Source organism: Theropithecus gelada, chromosome X (genome assembly GCF_003255815.1).
Source record: "Theropithecus gelada isolate Dixy chromosome X, Tgel_1.0, whole genome shotgun sequence".
NCBI lineage: Eukaryota > Metazoa > Chordata > Mammalia > Primates > Cercopithecidae > Theropithecus > Theropithecus gelada.
In genome coordinates, this window is record NC_037689.1 from 41,884,454 (window position 1) to 41,906,094 (window position 21,641).

General features: G+C 39.1%; 1 protein-coding gene across 6 annotated transcripts in view; it reads right to left on the reverse strand.

Annotated features, from left to right (window-relative positions):
• The window catches only part of RPS6KA3 (ribosomal protein S6 kinase A3), a 116,423-nt gene that overhangs the window by 4,452 nt on the left and 90,330 nt on the right, over positions 1-21,641 (reverse strand). For 3 of the 6 annotated variants that reach the window (XM_025373629.1, XM_025373631.1, XM_025373630.1), the window contains 9 exons: positions 21,399-21,523; positions 19,035-19,157; positions 15,684-15,773; positions 13,889-14,047; positions 11,217-11,378; positions 9,303-9,379; positions 8,073-8,190; positions 2,437-2,577; positions 661-1,859 (listed from right to left, as the gene is read on the reverse strand). In XM_025373629.1, coding sequence (XP_025229414.1) covers positions 1,737-1,859; positions 2,437-2,577; positions 8,073-8,190; positions 9,303-9,379; positions 11,217-11,378; positions 13,889-14,047; positions 15,684-15,773; positions 19,035-19,157; positions 21,399-21,523 — 1,118 coding nt within the window. In that variant the 3' untranslated portion in view covers positions 661-1,736. Of the gene's footprint in view, positions 1-660; positions 1,860-2,436; positions 2,578-8,072; positions 8,191-9,302; positions 9,380-11,216; positions 11,379-13,888; positions 14,048-15,683; positions 15,774-19,034; positions 19,161-21,398; positions 21,524-21,641 lie in introns of those variants that run through there. The other 3 variants (XM_025373628.1, XM_025373625.1, XM_025373627.1) reach the window with 2 other exon arrangements.

Sequence of the window (21,641 nt, forward strand, 5' to 3'; positions counted from 1 at the left end):
GGCGTAAACCCGGGAGGCTGGAGTGCAGTGGCCGGATCTCAGCTCACTGCAAGCTCCGCCTCCCGGGTTTACGCCGTTCTCCCGCCTCAGCCTCCCGAGTAGCTGGGACTACAGGCGCCCGCCACCACGCCCGGCTAGTTTTTTGTATTTTTTTAGTAGAGACGGGGTTTCACCGTGTTAGCCAGGATGGTCTCGATCTCCTGACCTCGTGATCCGCCCGTCTCGGCCTCCCAAAGTGCAGGGATTACAGGCTTGAGCCACCGCGCCCGGCCATGGGTACATTCTTGATGAGGTAAGTCAAATCACTTTTTTCTTGCTCATATGTCTTTTACATTACATACTGATGTATGCTAAGCAGCTTGGCAAAGACACAGGTAATAATGGGGACTGAAGTTTCTTTCATCAAATACAGTTGTGGAAACTACCAAATTAGATGCAGATAATGAATACTGCAATCTAAGCAGGCCCAGTGGCCATTATGAAAACTGATCATTCCTGAAGTCAAAGGAAATGGTATGTGGCTATAAATTATCATGAGGGATTCAGAAAATACTTAATGCTGTTCACTTAGCCTGCCCTACCTATAATTTTAGGTTATAACAGATACTGTTTGATCAATAATGTTTTATTCCCTAAAATAAGAAAGTTTAAATCCAATTTCATATAGAGGCCTTTGGCCTTTATTACATTTAAATTAGTGTTTAATATAGAATATCTATTTAAACATGAAATATCCAATAGGACTTCAATTACCTGTTGCTAAATTTTCCTTCACCAATCTCCTTACCATGACTCTTAAAGGGCTTTGACGTATATTGGCAAAATCCCAGATGATATGCCAAATTCTAAGTATGGATGCTATGTAAGATTAGAAGTACAAGGACTACTTCCTTAATTAAGGAAAAAAGAACTCTAAGGAGTTGCAAAGTATATGGACTAACTTCATAGGTGTATTCTTGATTTCATGCCACACACATATAACTTTCTCTACCATAACAGCTCTCTAGGTTAGTCTGACAGAGCACCTGACTTTAAGAAACAAACGAATGAACCAGTGAAACAGACATGGGGAAAGATATGTACATTTTGGAAGTATTACATTCAACAGCTGTTCCACAATCTGGCCATTTTTAGGGCTGTCCAACAATACTGTTAATCCAGGTGAACTATTTAACCAGATTTAATAGTCAATTGATTAATAATAGATTCCAAGTTAAACAAGGCATGTATACATTAAAGAAAGCAGTACAGAAATGTACTGTATATGAACTGTTTACAAAAACATACAAAATGTTGGATGGCACAAGGGATACAGTGCTAATATAAACGGATTGTTTAAGCTAAGTGCTTAACATAAACTGTCCATCCCTATAACTAACAAAGAATATTTAAGGGACATGAAATATTTCCTATAAAAATAATGCTATATGGTGTACTTTATTCAGTGTATTTTTAGGTGGTATTCATATGTTCATCATTTTTCTCATTGATTCAGTGACTGTATCTTCATCATGTTTCCATTTTCATTTCTTCCGAAGCTCCAGGAAAATCTAACTTGCTAACAATCATTTAAAGCGAGAAGAGACGAAAGCAGGAGCAGCAGCAGGAACAGCAGCATTATGGGTACCAGCTGGGACAGTGTGTGCTTGCAGGTGTCTCTCAGATATGTGCTACCTGTCGCCAGAACTTGTGCTATCAGCTTACACCATGGTACCAAATATCTCACTGAGGTCACTTCACAGGGCTGTTGAGGTGATTTTTTTAATACCTCTCCGCTGAGCAAGAGTAGAGCGGCCTACTGGTTCCAAAACTGGTGACTGATTACGGTTCAAAGCAGAATATGTAGCTGCCATGGCACCCTGAACAAAGGAAATAAAGGTAATAACAAAAATGACAATGGATAGTCACACGTACACAAATACAAAATGAAGTTTTTTCATATGCAAATGTATACAGATTTTATTTGGTTCATAATGAAAATAACCACATTGGTCAAATCCACTGATTTAACCAAAACTGTAGAGGCCAACGTGGAGGTTAAAATTATGTATGAGAGAGAACAAAGATAGCCTCATAACAGGTAGTCCTCAAGACTATTCAACATTTTTTCCCTTTGCATTCCTTTAATGCATAAAGGCACTAAAGAGACAGGAAGGCATGCTCTTTAAGTTGGGAAATCCATAAGCTTAATCTGTCCTTATTGATAGTGAATACCTACTTATGTAGACTGAGAGGAACTCAAAAGTCGCTCTTAAACTAGTTTTATTACTAATATATTGACATGCCTTGAGCTTTTCTAAGTCACCCACTGTAAGAGAATCTCACAACAGAACTGGATGCAGGATGAAAGAGAAAGGTGCTGGGGGCATGGACAGGGCTTCTTGAAGTATCTCCTGGAGGACATGTGGAAAACAGTGACTATATGGGGCTGCTCACCTTTACTAGATGTGGTGCATCCTGTCTGTTTAGTTGGTATTGTGGCAGTTGGTCCCAGTGGACGATCCAAGGATGTCTGAGCACAAGAGCAGCAGTCAGTCTCTGATGAGGGTCTACATGAAGCATCTTTGACACCAGGTCCTGTAATGGGAATAATAATAAAACAAGCTTAAACCTTTTGTTTTGCTTCTTTTTCTATGGCTCTTGATACTAATGAACATTCTTCCTTAGCTTCTATGATACTGCTTTTTCTGGTAGCAGCCCTTTGGTCAACATGGTAATTTGGGGAAAAAAAAATCAGTCTCCGTTTTTTCCCTGCTAAATAACAGTAATTTGGTACATCACAAACAGTCAATTTAGCATGTTTTATGTATCTTTAATACTCTGGCTCTTTTTTCCTTCAGATTTTCTGAGTTTCCTACATTTTTGTAGGTTTATTTATTTATTGAAACAGGGTCTCGTTCTGTCACCCAGGCTGGAGTGCAGTGGCATGAAATCGGCTCACTGCAACCTCTGTCTCCTGGGCTCAAGTGATCCTCCCACCTCAGCCTCCCAAGGAGCTGGGACTACAGGTGTGTGCCACCATGCCTGGCTAACTTTTATGTTTTTAGTAGAGACGGGGTTTCACCATGTTGCCCAGGTTGGTCTCCAACTCCTGGATGCAAGTGTTACTCCCGCTTCAGCCTCTCAAGGTGCTAGGATTACAGATGTGAACCACCATGCCTGGCCAGTTTATTTTTAAGTACTATTCAGTTACTTTGATTTTTTTTTTTTTTTTTTGGTGCAGCTGGTAATACCGAAAAACAACATGAATGTCCACTAATAGGAATTTAATTGGAGGGCTCTAAATGCCCCCTGAAAAGATTATAGTATTTTTTTTCCTACTTCAAAAGCAACTCATGCGCATTAGAGAATAATCAGAAAATACTGGAAAGTGAAAGCACATGAGGAACAGTTCCACAGTACCACTCTTCCAGACACAGTCACTGTTAGCACTGCATAGCTATCTAAATGCCATTCCTATGCATGGAATGTAGATGCATATAATTGCTACATGGGTTTTACACTTTTCAAAATAACACCACTGTCATTTATAAAAGCCACCATTTCTTAAATTTTTCATTCAAAATACATCTGTTAAGTATCCATTAAAGTCCAGGCATTCTGCTAGGCACTGGGTAGTTAGCAGTGAACAACACGGAAATGAAGTCTAGGCAACATAGTGAGGCCCTGTCTCTACAATTTTTTTTTTTTTTTTTTAAAGCTGAGTGTGGTGGCATATGCCTGAGGTCCCAGCTATTTGGGAGGCTGAGGCGGGAGGATCATTTGAGCCCAGGAGGTCACGGCTGCAGTGAGCCATGATTGAACCACTGTACTCTAGCCTGGGCAACAACGCGAGACCCTGTCTCAAAAAAAAAAAAAAAAAAAAAAAAAAAAAGACAAAATGAACTCTGACTTCATGAAGTTTTCAGTTCAGTGAAAGAGAGCTAAAGAATCAATAACCACAAAGCAAGTAAGTTATTTGACAGGATGAATAGACACCAGGTGCAGCTAGAGGGACCTGTACTGTGCGAGGTGGCTTAAAAGGGACTTTTTAAGAGGAAGATAAGACCTGTAGGATAAGCAGGAGTTAGATTAGAGAAAGGGGGAAACACTGCCTCAGATAGAGTAAAGAATGGAGAGTGAGTTTGGAGGAACACTCTCAGGTGAAAGAGATGTCACAGTTAAGGAACTGGCAGCAGTACAATGTGGCTACAGCATAAATTTACTGTGAAGGAGAATGTGGCAGTGGATAAAGTGGGAGAGGTGAGAAGGGACCAGACCAGGAAAGTCCCTGTAAGCCATATTTGCAAATGTGAACTTACTTGCTGGTAATAAAGTGTTTAAAGTTAGGGAGTGATGTGGTTAAGTAGAAAGATCACACTCACTGAGTGTGGAGGAAAATGGACTGGTGAAAGATGACAACTTCAGGGAGGTGTATGAAACAGAGAGAATTGGGCTGGGCGTGGTGGCTCATGCCTGTAATCCCAGCACTTTGGGAGGCCAAAGTGGAAGGATTACTTGAGCCCAGGAGTTCAAGACCAGCCTGGGCAATGTAGTGGGATTCCATCTCTATAAAAAATTTAAAAATTAGCTGGGAGTGGTGGCGCATGCCTGTAGTCCCAGTTGTTCAGGAGGCTGAGGTGGGAGGATAGCGAGAGTCCAGAAGTTTGAGGTTGCAGTGAGCTGTGATTGTACCACTGCAACTCTAGCCTGGGCAACACAGTGAGACTCTGTCTCAAAAAAAAAAAAAAAAAGAAAAGAAAAGAAAAGAAAAGAAAAGAAAAAGTTAAAAAGGAGAGAAAAATGGAGGTATTTAGGATAAAGAACTGACAGAATCTGGTGGTTAACTAGATCTTGGGAATTGGGGTGATGTTGTCCCAGGTACTCCTCTGCTATGAAACATTTATGGTTTCTTACTTTTAGTTACTAACTGCTAAGAACAGGGATACGCAATTGAATAGAACTGGAAATAAAAAAATTAGGAACCTCCCTTTTGCAATTCTGAAAGTAGGCAAAAGTGCTTAAAATTGCATAAAGCTTGCAAAACTGTCCAGGGGTACCAAAAAACTCAAATTATAATTTTAATCAAATCTATAAGTTAATGAACTTTGGCAAACTTACTTCAAACTACTTCTCTTACTACAGCCCCTTTAATGGCTACTCCTCCTACGCTTTCTCTTTAAGCGATGCTCTCCAGAATTCCTTCCTTTGCTCTCTTACCACTCTGCTCAGATAATCTCATTCATATTCATGGCTTTAGCTACTATGGATGATGACAACTCTTAACTTTTAAGTTTCACCCCAGACTTCTCTTTTAAGACCTATAACCATATAGACAGTTGCCTGATGGACATACATCTCTTAATTTATAATGTCCAAATCTGCAACCACCACTCCTCTCAAAACTACTTCTTTTGTATTCTACAAATCAGTGAAGGATACCACCCCTCATCCATCTGCCCAAGGTAGAAATGGGGACTACATACATTACAACTGCTTCTCTCTGATTACTTATGTATAATAAACCATCACGTCTATTTTGCCTCCTCAATTTCTCTTCCATTTGGTTCAAATTCCATCACAACTGCTCTAGTATAGGTCCTCATCATTCATGACCTGAAATATTGCAAAACCTTACAAGTACTGTCCCTAATATTAGGTCAGTGAGGACTGAATGAAACAACACAGGTAAAAGTGTTAGCATAGTCCTTGGCACATAAATGCTCAGTAAATGCCAGCTGTGGTCTTCTTGTTCTCAAAGCCACGTTTGACCCACATGACTGACAACATTCACATATGCAACTTGCTCTTGAGGGGATACACCCAGATTGATAGAGCCCTCCCTTCTATCTTGTGGCTAATCATGGAATTATATCATGCTTGTAATCACAAGTCTTAACTGTACATATTAGCAACAGTTACTAGTAATAACATGGAATCTATATGTCAGGTTGTGAGTTGGATACAATTTTTTGTGCTCTGTGTCTCCATTCTCACCTGCCCTTCCTCTCTCACCAAAAAAAGCATACCAGGATGTAAGTGAATAAAGAAAATCACAGTGATAACCTCAACTTGCTTTAACTTACTAAAAAATCAATTAATGTGTAAGCTCTGATATTTTATTATTGGTAACATTACTTAATATACCTCACAACCTATCATGACAAAGTTTGTGGTGGACTCCATAGCTAAGAATTACTGCTCCACAGAATGCACTTTAAAAAGGAAAATCTGATCACTGCACTGCTTAATATGTGTTTTAACAGCTCCACAATACCCAGAGTTAAGCCCACAATCCTCAGCATGAGCCACAAAGCCTTTCACAATCGGTTCATCAGCTATCTTTTCCCATGCAACCCTGTACTAGTCACATGGAATGACTAGCCTGGAGGCATTCTGCTATTCTCATGCTATCATCACCACCTATCTGCATGTGCTGATCCCTCAGCTTAGGACTACATCTTTCTTTTTTTTTTGAGACGGAGTCTTGCTCTGTCGCCCAGGCTGGAGTGCAGTGGCCGGATCTCAGCTCACTGCAAGCTCCGCCTCCCGGGTTTACGCCATTCTCCTGCCTCAGCCTCCCGAGTAGCTGGGACTACAGGCGCCCATCACCTCGCCCGGCTAGTTTTTTGTATTTTTTAGTAGAGATGGGGTTTCACCATGTTAGCCAGGATGGTCTCGATCTCCTGACCTTGTGATCCACCCGTCTCGGCCTCCCAAAGTGCTGGGATTACAGGCTTGAGCCACCGCGCCCGGCCAGGACTACATCTTTCTGCTCCCCAAATCTGCCTGGCAAACTCCTTCGCTGCTTTTGGAAAGCTTTCCTTAAAATCCTTCTGACTAAGCATCATCTGTGAACTTCTCTAGCACAGAAACTGTACCACTTTTACAGCACATGTGACACTGTACTATGTATTTCTGGCTGTCTCCCAACTAGACCGTGAGCAACCTGAGATCGGGAATTCCATCTTTGTCACATCTTTTATCTCTAAGGCCTTCATTTATTAAGCACATTGTAGGCACTCAATAAGGGAACTACAAAGGAAACAGGTACCCAGAGAAATGAATTATCTGGTTTAAGACATTTTATTGTTAGAAAAAGATAAAGGCTGACATTTCATTTTATTTATTTTTTATTTATTTTTTTGAGACAGAGTCTTGCTCTGTTGCCCAGGCTGGAGTGCAGTGGTGCACTCTTGGGTCACTGCAACTTCTGCCTCCCCAGTTCAAGCGATTTTCCTGCCTCAGCCTCCCGAGTAGCTGGGATTACAGGCATCTGCTACCACACCTGGCTAATTTTTTTGTATTTTCAGTAGAGATGGGGTTTCACCATGTTGGCCAGGCTGGTTTTGAACTCCTGACCTCAAGTGATCTGCCCATCTTGGCCTCCCAAAGCATTAGAATTACAGGCGTGAGCCACCGCGCCTGGCCAACATTTCATTTTAAATGCAGATATAAAACCAAATAGTATCTATGAAGACATTAAATTGGTCAACTGAGTCTTCAGGCCCTATGCCAATAGAATCTACATACTTTTGATGTGTTCTATTTACTTATACGATCACCTCAACTCAAGCTTTCACCCCTAAGAAAAAAGAATATGCACTTTTACCAATATGTATCCTCTTTATCTACTCTGTTCTTCTTATTTTGAAGTAAAAAACTTCTTTTTAAAGAATTCTCTATGAAAAAAGTGAAAACAGAGCAGAGTTGGAAAGCAAGTCAGTGCTATTCAGGGGATGGCAGATCTTCCAGTGAGAAGGGCTCTTCAAATCATTTCATGCAGATGCTATAAAACCATACCTCTGTTTATTGTGAAAAAACTGAAACCCCTTTCTTCATAATCTGAATTAGTTATTATTTATCATGTTCTTCAGTGAGAAACAGTTTTAAAAGTATAAATAATAAGGCCAAACCAATGTCAGCTGGGAAAGAAACAAAATAATGGGTCCATTTTTGAGTTCAAATTATTTGATAACATCACTTTAACATACTAATTTATAAACAAAGGTTTCTAACTGGTAGTATTTCTTCTCACTATGGATCATAAAAAATTATTTTCTCAAAAGCTTATAATAGGAAGCCATACTTACCTTTGCTGTGTCTGAAACAGAATTCCAGTAACCACCACTGAGTGAGAATTTTCCACTACCTATTCGTGCCAATATTTCCTCTGGTGTATCATCAGGACCATTTGCAAATGGAGTGTAACTAATTTATAATAAAATTAAAATATTAATGAATAAAATTTCTTATTTGGTTGGTAATCTCAAAAGTATTCTAATTCAGTTAACGTAATATTTTATTAAAATCTACCAAAGTGAAAAAAATCAACAAAATGAAGCTCCATAAGGCACCAGGTAAAGCATGGGTTATAAAATATTAATCATATTTAATATACAATAATATAAATATTTTAAGACATGACACATTATAGAATAAAATATTAAGAAATAGTGTAGGCCAGGCAACGTGGCTCATGCCTGTAATCTCAGCACTTTGGGAGGCCAAGGTGGGTGGATCACGAGGTCAGGAGTTCGAGACCAGCCTGGCCAATATGGTGAAACATTGTCTCTACTAAAAATACAAAAATTAGCTGGGCGTGGTAGTGCCTGCCCGTAGTCCCAGCTACTCGGGAGGCTGAGGCAGAAGAATTGCTTGAACCTGGAAGCAAGACTCCGCCTCAAAAAAAAACCCAAAAAAAAACCCAAAAAAAAACCCTCTATGTTTCTGACATGACAAGAGTACAAAAAAGTATGGAAAAAATCAATTTAGGACCTCGAGACATTAATAAATAGTACATTACAAAAAATCAGTAATGATATAGCCATAAATGTGGAATTGTTACAGAATTGTATATATTAGATAACATGAGAAAACATAGAAAGATATGACAACATCTGAATTTAAAAAAAAAAAAAAACCTACATAGGACAGGTACAGTGGCTCATGCCTGTAATCCCAGCACTTTGGGAGGCCAGAGCAGGAGGATCACTTGAGCCCAGGAGTTTGAAACTAGCCTGGGCAGCACGGCAAGACCCTGTTTCTACAAAAAAATAAAGAAATTAGGCAGGTGTGGTGGTGCACCCCTGTAGTCCTAGCTACTCCTATTCGGGAGGCTGAGGTGAGAGGATTGCTTGAGCCCAGGAGTTTGGGGCTACAGTGAACTATGACTGTGTCACTGTACTCCAGCCTGGGCCACAGAGTGACACCCTGTCTCTAAAGAAAAAGCAAACAAACAAACAAACAAACAAACCTTAAACAAAACAAAAACCTAGATAACTTAAGCAAAATGGTGCTTAGAATGTATGGTATACACTCACCCGGTAAGCATTGTATAGAGTAGGACACCAAGACTCCATATATCACAAGCAGCATCATAGCCTTGTCGTTTTAAAACCTAGAAAAAGTGCAAAATTAGTATTACTATACCACCATTTTGTATATATATTTGTATAGGCTAGGAACTGAATTATATATCCCAAATCAACAACTATAAGGAAAATTTCAACAGAACATGGTTACCAAATAAGGCAATACATTAGTCCTATTCTAGAACATTCTACTAATAATTCATATATAAATTTAATTTTGGTACTCAAATTAATATTGAGTATTGTAGGTACACAGGAATATAAAACAAACTGAAGATAACTTTCTTATTTTAATGAATTTATATTTTGTTTGGGGCTACAGAAATATTTACAAAAAACAATGCTTTTAAGAACACATACACACACAAGCACATAAAGAACACACATAACCTAGCACAAAAATCACCAACTTTTATCAGGCATGAACTATGACAAATACAAAAAATCCCTGATTTCCTAAAAAAAAAAAAAATCTGATGGGAAATAAACATACAAATAGTTAACAACTCAACCTGATAAATATTATAATAAAATCAAGTCTGGGTAGGGTATGGTGGCTCATGCCTGCAGTCCAGCACTTTGGGAGGCCAAGGTGGGAGGATCACTTGAAGCCAGGAGTTTTGAGAACCCGGGCAACACAGCAAGACCTTATTATTATTATTATTGAGACAGGGTCTCACTCTGTCGCCCAGGCTGTAATGCAGCGGCACGATCTTGGCTCACTGCAGCATCCGCCTCACGGGTTCAAGCAATTCTCCTGCCTCAGCCTCCCGAGCAGCTGGGATTACAGGCGTGTGCCACCAAGCTTAGCTTACTTTTGTATTTTTAGTAGAGATGGGGTTTCACCATGTTGCCCAGGCTGATCGCAAACCCCTGAGTTCAAGCAATCCACCCGCCTTGGCCTCCCAAAGTGCTGGGATTACAGGCATGAACCACGGCATCTGGCCAAGATCTCATGTTTAAAAAATAAAAATAAAAAATAAGCCAGGTACGGTGGTGTTCTCCTGTAGTTCCAGCTACCTGGGAGGCTGAGGCAGGAGGACTGCTTGAGCTGAGGAGTTCAAGGCTGCAGTGAGCTATGATTGCACCACTGTATTCTGGCCTAGGCAACAGAGGGAGACCTTGTCCCTAAACAAACAAAAACCCCAAATTATGTCTTAAATGTTATAGGTATGAAGATGAGGAAGCAATTTATTCTTGACATGGGGAGAGAAGGAAGGCTAGAGGGTGGCCTGCTTATATTGGACCTATAAGTAAGAAAGCAGAGCGGGTTTAGTGATAGGCCAGAAGTTCAGTGTGTCTAGAACTTCAGGTAGGGAATACCAGAGAGACTGAAGGGCTTTTTTTTTTTTTTTTTTTTTTAAATAGAGGGGTTCTTGCTTTGTGACCCAGGCTGGAGTGCAGTGGTGTGATCCTTGGGTCACTGCAACCTCAAACTCTTGGAGTCAAGTGATCCTCCTACCTCAGCCTCCTGAGTAGCTGAGACTACAGGCACGCCACCATGCCCAGCTAATTTTAAATTTTTTTGTAGAGATGGGGTCTCACTATGTTGCCCAGGCTGGTCTCAAACTCCTGGCCTCAAACAGTCCTCCTGCCTTGGCCTCCCAAAGTGCTGGGATTACAGGCATGACCCACCATGCCCTGCCTCAAGGGCTTTTATAATAGCTTGTTAAGAAATTTAGATTCTTCTGTAGGCAATCAGATGTCATTGAAACATTAAACAGGGAAATGAAAGGCTGGCATTTTATCCTAATTATTTCTTCAGTAAGTCTTCGATTGCATTATTATTAATAATTCTGTACTAAACATAGTGAATGAGTTTTAAAACACACTAATACTGCAAGCAAACTCTCTCACAATTACCTCTGGTGCAACAAAATTTGCAGTATAACAAGGAGTCATGAGAAGACCATTTTCCGCTCTCAGCTGTTTTGCAAAGCCAAAATCACAAATTCGAATAGATTCTGGATTACCAGATTCATCCACATAAAGAATGTTGCTAGGTTTCAAGTCTCTATGAACCACCTAATTGAAATACAAATTAAAGAGTTATGTTAACAATATATTTCCATTACTGAAAGTTCTTTATTCACAAACTGTCAAGCAATACACTTAACAAGATGATGAGTGCTGACCTTTAAATTAGCCCAACATTATAAAATACTGATAATGTAAAGCATAACTCTCTAACATAGACCTGGGGCAAGGAGGAGGAGGAAGAAAGAATAGTACTTACCTCCCTCCTCTTTGTCCAATTGAGTAACTGGGTTAAGGAGAAAGGCAAACAGCAATAATATATCTACCTCCAGGTTGATCACTCATTTAATATTGAGTGTCTATCATGTACCAGGGTATTATATAAGCTTCTGTAGATACTGTGATGAACAAGACCCATAAGATCCTGGCCTTTCCATGCTAGGAGCTTACACAGTTCTGGGGGAAGCAAAGAATAGGTTGAGACATGGGGCATAACTTTAAATAGGGCAGTCAGGAAGGGTCTCTAGATGAGGTAACATCTGATCCAGTATCTGAAGAACAGAATGAATGAGCCGTAAGAACAGTAAGGGAGAGTCATTCTAACTAGAAGGAACAGCATGTACAAGGTACATACACAACAAATATATTCTGATAGACTAAATGGAATAGACAGGGCATTCAGGAGTAAAAAGGAAAAAACCAAAACAAATCTGGACTTTATTTTTGGTATTGCCTATTTGATATACAAGGTGTTACACATGCAAGAAGAAATCTCTTCTTTAGAGTTTTGTATTATTTTCCTCTTTTAATGATCTACCTGAGTACAGTAGTACCCCCTTATCCGTGGGGTATATGTTTCAAGACCCCCAGTGCATTCCTGAAACTGAGGACAATACCAAAGTCTCTATATTTTTTCCTAGATATATATACCTATGATATAGTTTAATTGATAAATCAGGCACAGTAAGAGATTAACAATGACTAATAATAAATTAGAACACTTGTAACAATATACTGTAATAAAAGTTATGTGAATGTGGTCTCTCAAAATACTGTAATATTTTTGACAATGGTTGACTGTGGATAACTGAAACCACAGAAAGCAAACTTGCAGATTAGTGGGGGACTACTGTACTTTTTTTTTTATCATAAGCTTCTCTTACATTCCTTTTTAGACTTAAGTGTGCCTTCTGTCACCAAATTCTGAGTCTATGTTCCAATCAATCAAATTAGATTTAGTTCCTCACATCCAGGACATCACTTCTCCAGACTATTTTAATAACAAATTACTGATCAGGCATTGGGAAAAGAACACAGAAGACTTTCATGACTGCAAGGTCATAAGTTCCTCAGTGACTACTGAGTTCTACCAATTTCAAGTTACAATACTAAGCAAATCTTGATAAGTTAGAAGTCAGGAAGCTCTAGAATTAACACATTCTACTTGGCTTTCAGGGGCAAAGACAAAACAAGAAGAAGGTATTGAAACTGAACTCCTGAAGAGGTAATCTTTTATATATGCATATATCAAAACATCACGTTGTATACCACGAACATATATAATTTGTCAACTAAAAAATTTTTTAAAAATTATTTTCCCCTTGCTTTCCATTCCTCTTCACTCCTCTGCTGTTCTCCTTTCTTCCCTCCCTCCCCTCATTTTCTCCTTTCCTCCCAGACTTCCCTTCTTTTTTTTTTTTTTTCGAGATGGAGTCTCACTCTGTTGCCCAGGCTGGAGTGCAGTGGCGCAATTTCAGCTCACTGCAACCTCCGCCTCCCAGGTTCAAGCAATTCTCCTGCTTCAGCCTCCTGAGTAGCTGGGATTACAGACAGGCACCATGATACCCGGCTAATTTTTGTAATTTTAGTAGAGACGGGGTTTTGCCATGTTGGCCACGCTGGTCTCGAACTCCTGACTTCAGGTAATCCACCCACCTTGGCCTTCCAAAGCACTGGGATTACAGGTGTGAGCCACTGCGTCCGTCTGTCTTTTTAAAAAAATACGATTTTCTCGAACTCCTGACCTCAAGTGACCTGCCCGCCTCAGCCTCCCAAAGTGCTGGGATTACAGGCATGAGCCACTGTGCCCAGCCTAGAAGTACAATTTTCTTTTGCTATTTACTAAAAATCTGCATACAAGAAGAATGAAGAGCATATCCACCAGCCAGAAGCATGTGACTCTTTTGTCTCATTGTTTTAAGGATTTCCTTTTATACATGAATACAAACCAGGATTCCTTGGTTCTGCTTCTAACCTGAAGTGGGCCTGGTATTCATGAGTACAGAGTGACCTAGCAGAAACAATGCTATGTTTTCCAGGTCGGAAGAGATCACTTACTTTTCCTTGGAAGCACAAGAGTTTAACATAAACAAGCTAGGATATCAAAGGCACACTTCAATCTCAATAATAAAAGTTTATATAGAGGAAGATCAGTAGGATAATTCAGCTAATAGCAGTTATTTTCCATTTCATGCATAAAGTAACTTCTATCTAATTTTAGCTCAAACATAAAGAAAAAAAGTGTGTGCATGTATATATAGAGTGTTAAAAAGACTTACCCCTTGTGCGTGAAGATATTCAACGGTTTTGGTTATAGTGAACAGGACAGCACTGGCCTCTCGTTCAGAGAAAAATTTTTGTCTAAGAATTTTATCCAGCAATTCACCTCCTTTCATAAGTTCTGTTACTACATACACATATTTTCCATCATCATATACCTATAAATTTCAACATCAAAATGTAAATATTATTTGAAACTTTATATGTGCTCAAAACAAAGTTTAAAATATAAAAGAAAAATTAAACTCACTTCATATTCAAGAAAAATTTTATTTATTATTTTGAGACGGACATGCGCTCTGTCGCCCAGGAGTGCACTGGCACAATCTTGGCTCACTGTAATATCCACTTCCTGGGCTCCAGCGATCCTCCCACTTCAGCCTCCCAAGCAGCTGAGACTACAGGCACATGCCACCACACCTGGCTAATTTTTGCATTTTTTTGTAGAGACGAGGTTTTGCTGTGTCTCCATGAGCAGTGATAATCTGAGGAAATTTGAGTTTTTACAACCCCCAGAGAAGGCCTTCAGGCCTATGTGAGCATCATTAGCAAGAGAAGACTTAACACTACCTGGGGAGTTCACACTCTTTGCCAACACTTTGTTATAATAACAGTCAAGAGAGACATAGGCAACAGTGTATCATGACAGTCCAAGGAAAGATACTTTACTTGTCCTGGGGGTGGCAATGGGCAGGGCAGGCTTCCTGGAAGAAGCAGTGCCTTAGCAAAATCTTTTATGTGTGGTAGTTAGCCAGGTAAAGAAAAATAGATGGTGTTAGCAACTGAGGGAACTATAAATTCAGGCAGAGCAACATGGGAAATTGAGGCATGTGCAAGAAATTTACGTACTAGAACACAGAGCATAAGGTGTATGAGAAAGTGTGTGTGAGAAGTCTGAAAACTACAGAGGAAGGCAGGGTCTTAAGGGGCTAGGGACTTTAGACTGTAGGCAGGGAAGTTAAATGGGTAGTTATGAGTGTTAGATCTCTCTTCTAGTAATGTGGAAGATACTTTGGAGAGTGAGACTAGTCAATATTGAATATGAACTAATAGTAATATTAACACTGAACATTTAGGTAAGTGTTCAAGTGCAGATATTAAAAGCAATAATATCGTGCTTTCCTTCTTAAAGCAAAAGTAGAAAAAAATAACTGTACAAACATATCTTTACTGATAAATGAAATTATGTCATATACACATATACATTGTTTTCAAATCTACTTTTTAAACTTACCATGCTGAATTTTTTTGTTTGTTTTTGTTTTTGAGACAGGGTCTTGCTCTGCTGTGCAGGCTGGAGTGCAGTGGTGTGATAACTGCTCACTGCGGTCTTGACCTGCCAGGCTGAAGCAATCCTCCCACCTCAGCCTCCAGAGTAGCTGCGACTATAGGCATGAGCTACCATGTCAGGCTAATTTTTAAATATTCTTTAGAGACAGGGTCTCCCTACGTTGCCCAGGCTGGTCTTGAACTCCTGGGCTCAAGCAATCCTCCTGCCTCAGCCTCCCAAAGTGCTGGGATTACAGGTGTGAGCCACTGTGCCCAGCCTGGTTAATTAAAAAAAATTTTGTTGTAGAGATGGAGGTCTCACTATGTTGACCTGGCTGGTCTTGAACTCCTGGCCTCAAGTGATCCTCCTGCCTTGGCCTCCCAAACTGCTGGGATTATAGGCGTGGGCCACTATGCCCAGCCTATGATGAGTTCTCTGTCTACCACATGATTTTTGAAAATACACTACTTTCAATGTGAGTTAGACAACTAATTCAAATGATCCATGTTAAAGAATCTACTTACATCCTTTAGAGTAATAATATTTGGATGCTGTCCATAACGAAGAAGAATTTCAATTTCTTCTGTAGGGTCTCTCTTGCTTTTATCAATAATCTAAAAGGCAAATATTTATCACAAAACCTCATGAACTATACAGTTATAAACATTAATTGTTTATAGCTACAGACCTTGGGTATTACCTCATGTAAATAGTATATACATAAGCCATTTATCAATCAGTTTTATTCAACTACCTGGCCAGACTGTTTAATCAGAAAGCCAGTCTTGATATAGATGGCAAGGCTGTAAATTCCAACTCATGAGTCACATTCCCACCATGCCTCTCCAATGTAAGTTTGTAGTAAGTTTAGGACTTACCAAAAACTCAAAAAGCCTTGAGAAAAGGTACCAAGAAGACAGTTAACATATCTTTTCTTCTATCCTTGAGGCCTTAAACATTTGGGAACTCAGTCAACTTCTAACCCCCCATCAATACAGATAATTAAGAGCTAGATATATCTATAACACCACCACTAGCATCTGCTTATTGAATTAAGTTTACTTCCTTTATTAAAATGCTTCAATTGAATATCCTGTTAGTTGTAAGCTACTTATAAAAGCTAATTACCTGTTAAGTAGAACAATCTTGTTTTTGAAGTTAGGCAGAAAGCTACATAGAAAATTACACCTAGAATTTTATTTGGTTAGAATTTGGTTTAATTATTATAATAAAGCCCTTTAAAATAGTAATGTAGCTTTCTAACCCTTTTATTTTGGCTGCTCCTTAAAAATATTTCTCTTAATGTTTTAATCTGTTAAACTAATATATAAAAAAGACAAATTTTGCTTTCAATTCATTCAAAGGGTAGTCTGAAACAAATTAGGTGGCCTTTGTATGTTTGATTTTAAACAGCTTAGTAATTAAATTAAGTACACACTAAATACCCAGACACACCAGCAACCTAGGAAAGAGGTTACAACTCTCAGCATGAGTCCAGTCTTCTATCTGAAATGGATTTATAGTTGACCCTTGAACAACACAGGTTTGAACTATGAGGGACCAATTATACGTGGATTTTCTTCTGTTTTTGCCACCCCTGAGACACCAAGACTAACTCCTTCTCTTCTTCCTCCCTCCTCAGCCTACTTAAGGTGAAAATGATGAGGAAAAAGACCTTTATTATGATCCACTTCCATTTAATGAACAGTAAATATATTTTCTCTTCCTTATATATTTTTTTCTTTTTTTGAGACAGGGTCTTGCTCTGTTGCCCAGGCTGGAGTGTAGTGGCGCAATCATGGCTCACTGCAACCTTGAACTCCTGGGCCCAAGTGATCCTCCCACCTCTACCTCCTGAGTAGCTGGGACCACTGGCACATGCCACTACACTCAGCTAATTTTAAAAATTATTTGTAGAGATGAGGTCTGGCTATGTTGCCAAGGCTAGAATACAGTGGCACATAGCTCACTGTAGCCTGAATCTCCTGAGCTCAAGCAATCTTTCTGTCTCAGCCTCCTGAGTAGCTAGGACTAAAGGCACATGTAGCCATGCCTGGCTAATTTTTAAACAATTTTTCTGTAGAGATAGGGTCTTGCTGTGTTGCCCAGGCTTGTCTCAAACTCCTGGCCTCAAGCAATCCTCCTACCTCGGCCTCCCAAAGTGCTAGGATTACAAATGTGAGACACTATGCCTGGCATGATTTTCTTAATAACACTTTCTTTTCTCTAGCTTGCTTTGTTGTAAGAATACAGTATATAATACATACACAAAATACGTGTTAATCGACTATGCTATCAGTAAGGCTTCTGGTCAACAGTAGGCTTTGAGTAGTTAGGTTTTGGGGAGTCAAGTTATACAGATTTTCAACTGCTTGGGGGTCAGCACTCCTAAGTCCTGTGTTATTCAAGGGTGGACTGTACTTGTTAAACAGTTCTGTATTTGGAGAACAGGGAAGATAAACATACAGGTGCCCACTGTAATCAACCGCAAATGACAGTGTGGAATTAGGCAAATGGGTGATTAAGAGGAGAGATATATGGAATAGACATGCTAATTTAAGAGATGATCTGGGACTAGTCTTTTGAAAACCAGAACACACTGGGAGGGGTTGTTTTTGGCATGGATCTGCTAATCTGAGCCCAGTTTGCATTAGACCTATGCTTGTGCTTGTGGACCTCAAACACGTGGTAATTTCAGTAGAATCCAGCTGTATTGGGATTGGTTTTAGGAGTCATTTAAGTCACAAAAATCCACAAATAGCTTGGAGACGTTTTCGAGGTTTTAGGCATAGTCCTCAAAGTTTCTGTAATTCAAAGGGGCCTCAGGACATTTCTGCTTTTTATGATGTATTTATGGAGGCAAGACACATCCTTAAACTGCCTACCAAGTATGTTATTAGTCTTTTCTCCTTTCATGTAAGCAATTTGAAAATTTCTATGTATCTTAGATTTCAATAAGAGCAATGAATAGGAAAATAGAAAATTAAATGTATTTCTTTTAAACATTTCCTTCTTTAAAATTAGCTTTACTGTCCTTCCAATGAAGCAAATTAAATGTATTTCTATGGTTCATCCTTCTATCTGACAGAAAGTCCTATAGACACTGACAACTTTAAAGCAGTTACATCTAAGTTTAGAAAAGTGATAACAACTAATGTCACTCTCTCTCTAAACATGAGCTATGCATATTTATAAACCAGTCCTAAGGTTCAAATAAGTTGAAAGCTTTAGACATTGTTTGAATTGCTTGAGATTGGAGAGCAAAGGTTACTATTCCAAGAAGTGAAAAGAGACTTGAACATAGTGTTTGTTCACTTATGACTAAAGGTTTGAAATTCAAACTTCATCACAGAGCTAGGTTCCTTGGTTTTTGGCTTAGAAAATTCTGTCTTAGGATACTTGATGAAACTAAAACAGCCGATGATAATGAATTTTATGATAGTGGTTTTAATTCATTTATTAGTTCCCAGATCCTTTTAGATGTAAAGAAAGGTATGAACATTTTGCCAGAGAAGATGTAAACATACAAAATTTTGCACACAATTTTGAGGAATTTGTTGATACCCTGAGCATAAAATGGGGACTTCTGAGAGTAAAAATATACTTTAAAAATCATTTGAGGTAAAAAAAAAAAAAAAAAAAAAAAAATCACTTGATGTGTAAACTGGTACTGCTCTGGGCAAACCAGATGTATAACCACTTTACCTTTAGCTCACAGGGTTCTAGATTAAGATCTCTGAAGATCACTAGCCAGATATTTAACTTTTTCATAACAAAAGGCACTTTTAACAACAAGAGGAGTGTAATTTTTAACTGGTACTGACATGCATGAACAAGAACTGTACAAATTGCATTTTAACTAAAAAAATATTTACCTTCACTGCAAACTCCATGTTTGTAGCTTTATGTATACATCTCTTGCAAACAGAGTAGGAGCCAACTCCAATATCTTCTTTTACTTCATATCCATCAGTAAACTGAATACTGTTCCTGTGTAACTGCTACAAAAAATTATAAATTGGTGAAGAGTCCCATAATGCCTTTAGTGCATTTTATAATAGGGAAGTATGTTCCTCAGCATGCATTGTTGATGCTCTACATATAAATGAATAAGAATAAAAATACATCTTTATAGTACTTATTCTTCTACAAACAAGTGATTTTGGAAGTGTTTACAATGAAATGTACAGCAAGAAATATGACTTTAAAAGCGGAGCTACTTGAAATGGGGCCTATATCTTTGTCTGTGATTCAGCCTTATTCCACTCCCCAATTGGCTATAGGTTTTCAGGCACCTTTGCAAATGTGAAATTTGAAACCTATGGTATAGAAGGAAAGGATTTAGGAGGATTCAGAATTAGAATATCTGAATTCTTGTCTCAGATGCACCACTTACAGGCTATGTAACTTTGAGCCTGTATTTTCTGAGGGTAATGGTGAAGATTAAATAAAAATAATGTATTTGCAAGCAATACCTGTTACCGACATTTTGGACTTTCAGTAGCCACACCCTCCTTTCTTCATCCTGAAGTCATAGCCTTACACAACTTCTGCTAAAGAAGCTGGTCATGGGTTAGGGACTAATAACATACAGTAGATGATGAACAGCAACTTATTGATTCCATAAACAGGCTGAGGAAAGTTGTGTTGCCCTTGGCTACACTGATATGAGACATCCATGCCTATGAGCTTTGTGTATGTTAAAATTTGAATTCTGTAGAATATATATGTTTGTGGTTTCTATGTTAGGTACAGAATTTATAATTTAAAAACTTGCCATACATTCACGTGCTTGCATAGTAAATGGCACAGACTATTTCAACATGAGCTCTGCTTAAAAACCAGTGTTTTAATTGTTTTTCTACAAAATGGAAAACAGGATAACTCATGAAAAAACTTTAGAGCAAAAGCAACTTAAACATCAAGCAAATCCAAGTACAAATGATATCCTAAAAACAATCCAGTGCTTCAAAAGATATATCTAGTTCCCTTTGATTAGAAAGATGACTTAAGATTTGAGTTCATTTTTATTTCTTGTATCTTTCTAAGGCAAAGGTTGCCAAACTATGGCCAGTGAGCCAAATCTGATTCATTGCCCGTGTGTGTAAATAAAGTTTTATTGGCACACAGCCATGCCCACTTGTTTATGTATTGTCTGTGGCTGTTTTGAGATACATAGCAGAGTTGAGTAGTTGTGACAGAGCCCATATAGCCCACAAAGCCTCAAGTATTATCTAACACTTCACAGAGAAAGTCTGCCGACTCCTGTTCTAAGACATTGAAGAACCAGAAGACCTTAATTCATCATAGCTGACCTGAAGGAGGCAGAGGGTGAAACAAACTCAGCATGAAAAACATTTTTGAGGCACAGGAGAGGACATAGACAACATCGTCATGTTTATCTCAACTCTTTTAAATTTCTACTTTCTTTTTTTTTTTTTCTGAGACAGAGTCTAGCTCTGTTGCCCAGGCTGGAGTACAGTGGTGGATCTTGGCTCACTGCAACCTCTGCCTCTTGGATTCAAGCGATTCTCCTGCCTCGGCTTCCAGAGTAGCTGGGGTTATAGGCATGCACCACCATGTCCAGCTAATTTTTGTATTTTTAGTAGGGACAGGGTTTCACTGTGTTGGACAGGCCGGTCTCGAACTCCTAACCTCGTGATCTGCCTGCCTCGGCCTCCCAAAGTGCTGGGATTACAAGCTTGAGCTACCGTGCCTGGCCTAAAACTCTACTTTCAAGTCACATAGGTATCTAGGATTTGGGTTCTTGCAACCTTTTCAATGACATATGAAAAAAATTGCTAAGAGTAAAGTTAATGATATAAAATGTATTTTTTTTTATTTTTTGAGACAGAGTTTCAACTCTGTCACCCAGGCTGGAGTGCAGTGGTGCGACCTCCGCTTACTGCAACCTCTGCCTCCAAATCAAGTGATTCTTGTGCCTCAGCCTCCTGAGTACCTGGAATTACAGGCACGCGCCACCATGCCCAACTCATTTTTGTATTTTTAGTAGAGATAGGGGTTTCACCATGTTGGCCAGGCTGGTCTTGAACTTCTGACCTCAAGTGATCCACCTGCCTCGGCCTCCCAAAGTGCTGGGATTACGGGTGTGAGCCACAGTGCCCAGTCTAAAATGTATTTTAGATTGCTCACTTGAAGTCAGTAGAAAAAAATCTATTCACAGAATGAACTATATCTTACAACATTCCAAATCTAAAATTATTTGGACATCCACTCACCTGAACAATTGAATGTACACCAACTGTCTGCATAGCCTGGCTTTCATCATCTGAGGTAATAGCAACAAAACTAAACCCCCGAAAAAGCTGATGTGCATTAGCACTAGGTGGAATGCCAGGTGAATCTGAAAAGAGTAAGACGTGACAAAGAAGATTCATTTGAAAGGAAATTGAGTGAAAAACTGTTGACACTACGACCTTTTTCACTTATTCTGGAATTCTACTTCTCAGGTACACAGTATA